General features: G+C 34.2%; 1 protein-coding gene across 1 annotated transcript; it reads right to left on the bottom strand.

Annotated features, from left to right (window-relative positions):
- Positions 1–3,063: 3,063 nt before the first annotated feature.
- Positions 3,064–4,197, bottom strand: LOC128214519 (keratin-associated protein 19-2-like). Its single transcript, XM_052921022.1, has 3 exons — positions 4,074–4,197; positions 3,373–3,708; positions 3,064–3,197 (listed from the first exon to the last, which is right to left on the bottom strand). The coding sequence occupies exons 1-3, from the start codon at positions 4,189–4,191 to the stop codon at positions 3,178–3,180; spliced, it is 474 nt and encodes a 157-aa protein (XP_052776982.1). The 5' UTR covers positions 4,192–4,197; the 3' UTR covers positions 3,064–3,177.

Below are 4,197 nucleotides of genomic sequence, written 5' to 3'. Positions count from 1 at the left end.
TGTGATTACTTTACATACAATTGGCGAAGTTTGATTTATTGCCAGGCTTCAACCTTTTTAATGAGAAACTAGAATAGAAAAAGTGGTATGAAAAATACAGACCTTTTTTGCTATGAAATAAAAGAATAAAGAAAAAAACTAGTAATGAATATATGTAATTTATGGCTTTATCATGTTCACCGTATTAAAATCCTGATATCCATTATCAAACTGCACCCAAAGTATGAGGTTGCTAGGCCCAAGTGTTCATCAGTTATTTTCAGCTGAAGATCAGTACCGCATTGACCTTTTGAGGTCACTGGGCGCCAGCGTTCCTAAGTTATCGGAAATTAATGTTCAAATCGATATCTTCGAAATCAATAGGGTTCATCTGCTGGTCATATGACCAACCTGCATACCAATGTTGAGGTCCCTGTGCATTAGACATCTAAGGAAATTATCAGGAAGGGCGGATGTACAGACTGCCGATCCGATTACTTTATGCCATCCTTCAGGGTATAACAATGATCGTATTGCCATTTTTTCATTCTAATATGTTTTTATGGAGTGTAACACCAGAAGTATTTGATATTTAAACTTTAAACCATTCAAACAGTGTTCAAGAACCATATTTATGTGTGTTGTTTTGCATTTTAACAATAGTTAATTGCCCTTTGTTCATTTTAAAGGTTTTGTTGTACTTTTTTGTCTGGAAAATATTTTTGAAATTCTTCTGTACAAATTTCGTCGAGGTTTATGACAGTCTTTGCCTGCTTCTTGTTTTAATATTAATTACGGAATATACAAATGTTTCATAATATTTGGCACTGCACATGTTATTATGCTTCAGAAATCCTTTACTGGTGACTAATTACTCGTAAATGAAGGTTAAACTTTACCTTGCAAATACGCAAGTAAGGCTTTTCTGTTCATCCGTTGATTATCTCTAAATAATTTGCCGAATTAACTCATGTCATCAAAACAAAACATTGTTTAACAGTCCATCATCATATATTCTTTTCCGTTTTGTATTGTATATGAAACAACGTAGTACACAAACTTGTTATTAAAAGAAATATAATCATATCAAACAATTGATTGTTTGTTGTTGTTGTTTTTCATTTTGTTGCAGAATCGTTGGACACGTTGGAATTGACTATGAGGCTGAATGAATTGTTCCAAACTGTAAAAAGGCACGAAAATCGATACTTGATAGGCGCCGATGTATTGCCAGAATAGATCAACATTTGGCAAGTGCGATAAACTTGCAATGGATAAGCGATCATCCCGACAACGTTCGGTAATGACCCGATGATGGCAATCGACCAGCACTTGCCCATCAATGGCCTTACTATGTGACACCGTTTTGGGTCTGCAATGGGCCAGCAATCATCACGGCACCGGGACAATGCTGACTGCTGGTGCTGGTCTTACATCTTTATGTGAAAGGCAACGGACCAGCACTAGCCCATTGACGGGATGATGCTCGGGCATTATTTGGCTAATAAGAGACGTAACTGTCTGTGGTGCATCATTGATTTTATTTCACAGTAAAAGAGTTTTAAAAAACAACATAGTTTTTTATGTTTATGTATTTAAGAATTAAAAGTTATAATTTGTTTCGTGCAAAAGTATGAGATGGAAACTGGCATATAGAAACGAGCAAGAACAATTGCACTTAGCAAAATGCAATTGGCAAAAAGTATAATTGACCTTGCTTTTAAAAAGTATAATATTGAAATTTCGTTTACAACTCCTATTTAACATGCAGCTAAAACTTTCGCTTTAAATATTTATTTCAGTCTATTAATATTACAAAGAGAGTGTTTGTTTTGTTGTACATATCGGAACAAAATTGCTACGACACTCAGTCGTAAACGGTTGTATAATGATTAAATAGCCAACGGAAGCGAAGTTGTCATCAGCTCATGTTTATAAAATTCGAAAACCATATTATAAACAGAAAAAAATCAATTTGATGTCAATATTGAAGTTTGAAAATATATTAATATCTAATACCCCTTATCAAACGTAATTGATCGAATATATTCTTCACTGTAAATAAATATAAGTTTCGTAAATCTTTCATCAGCCATATTTTAATAGTGTTGGCCCTAACCATAGCAAAATGAAACCTGCTTGTAAACGTGTTATTTTGGAGCGAATTTCTTTTTAATGACTATATAAGTTTCGTACTAATAACATTTCTAAAAATAAGCCTTTATGGAGACATCTTTTTAAATATAGATAGCCGACGGACTTAGAAATGTTTGAGTAATGCTGATCAAGTGTAAAATGTAAAATATAATATATCAGGATTATGTGAAGTACAAAAGTGCAAAAATTACACATAATCTCGTGATCAGACAGGTCAATTGCAAACACGTTTTAATTATTTCAGTCTTATAACACATTTCGCAATTTATTCAAGTTAGTATAAGAAAATTTAGGTGATACATGCGTTCACAATGTCTTTACGCAACGGAGAGGCAGTCAATTTGTACCGCCCCAAAACCAGTTTCTAACAGCAATAAAACTCATGACAGTACCACATGCCAAACTGCTGATGTTGGTTGCTCTGTGTGTCTGGTTGATATAGGGTTTGTATAAGTGGGACTTCAAACGTGCTTTTCGTTGCTCACTTTCTTTATTTTTCAATATATTGTAACAGGAATGCTTCTAGTCCAAATAATTGTACGTTGCCGATTTTTTTACGATTTTTGATATGGCAAATCCTTCACAGTTAGGTATAAAAAGAATCCCGTATAACACGTCTATTATTTTAGACTAGGTTGCTTCGAACATTCTAACCATTATTGACCTGGCACATGTTTTTGGCACATATAAGAAAACAATCTCATTTTTTCTTCATATTCGGTACGAATGAAACGGGCTTATTAATCACGAGATATTAAATAACAAACCGACGTTTTTGAACGATTAACGGACATTCGCCAAAGCGGACCACTCATCGGTGCATAGGTATCAGTTAATTATAAGCATACACGAAAAGGTTAAAAATCAATTATTCAGTTTAATGTTAACTATGTTCATATATATAAGATATTATAAGATAAAGATGTATTATTATAAGATGTAAATATTTTATTTTCAATGAAATATTTCATACAATACAAAATCAACAAACACATAATCTTTGGACTGGAAGTGAGGTGATAAGGTGAGACTTTCCGTTCCTTAGTAGTAGCCTTTCTTTCCTGAAAAAGAATCACAGAACGTGAAAGGGTTTTACGGTTAACCGAAATCCAAATCTGAATTGTCTACTATGATACGTTATCAGGTTAATGGGAATAATGTTCATCTTTGGTATGTTTGATTTAGCAAACAGTTTTATTTAGCATTTATCACAATTTAAAGAAAGATATATCTTACCCTTCCCAAAGTGCCTCATTCCAAATCTGTAGCCATAGCTAGGGTATCGGTGAAATTGCATTCCGTAATGACTTCCATACATGCCAGGGTATCCATAGCCACCGTGCATTCCTGTGTTACCGTAACCACCGTACAAACCGCCATAGCCACGTCCGTACATGCCAGGGTATCCATAGCCACCGTACATTCGTCCGTACCCGTAACCGCCGTACAACCCTCCATTACCATAACCGCCGTACAAACCCCCATATCCGTACCCTCTAATAAAGCTCTGGACGGCGGACAGGCCGACGATAGCAATGAGGAGGACGCACAACGCCTTGACCATGTTGATAGCTGGAAAATACAAAAGTGTCTACTTAAAATAGAAATTAAATCACACCATAACAAATCATTGGAATATGATGTACACGTTCCAATTTTCATTCATTTATGAAAGTTTAGAAATAAAAGCTGACTGTGTTGTTATCTTAAATTCAAAATAATATTAAATCCATTTGGTTCAAATCTTCCTCAGTCAAACAGTATCATGGGCATTACGTTGACAACGTTTAAAATAAAGGTAATATAATATGTATTAATGTATTTATCAGAATATAATTTGAATTTTATATTACCTTCTACGTTGATATTAAATAATTGCAAAGTTTATCAGAAAACAAATATTAATTTCATGAAAGAATAAAGGGGCAAAACATTACCTTTTGTTTTGTTCTCAACAACTAGCGCTGCAATTGCTTGAGCTTTGCTTGTTAGTTTAGACGAAATGACGGTCTTATATACCCAAAATTGACCACAGAAGACGGAAATTATAGTCATGTCAAT

This window comes from Mya arenaria, chromosome 13, assembly GCF_026914265.1.
Source record: "Mya arenaria isolate MELC-2E11 chromosome 13, ASM2691426v1".
Classification (NCBI taxonomy): domain Eukaryota; kingdom Metazoa; phylum Mollusca; class Bivalvia; order Myida; family Myidae; genus Mya; species Mya arenaria.
The sequence above is the reverse complement of the archived record's forward strand: the minus strand, read 5'-3'. Positions and strand labels throughout refer to the sequence as shown.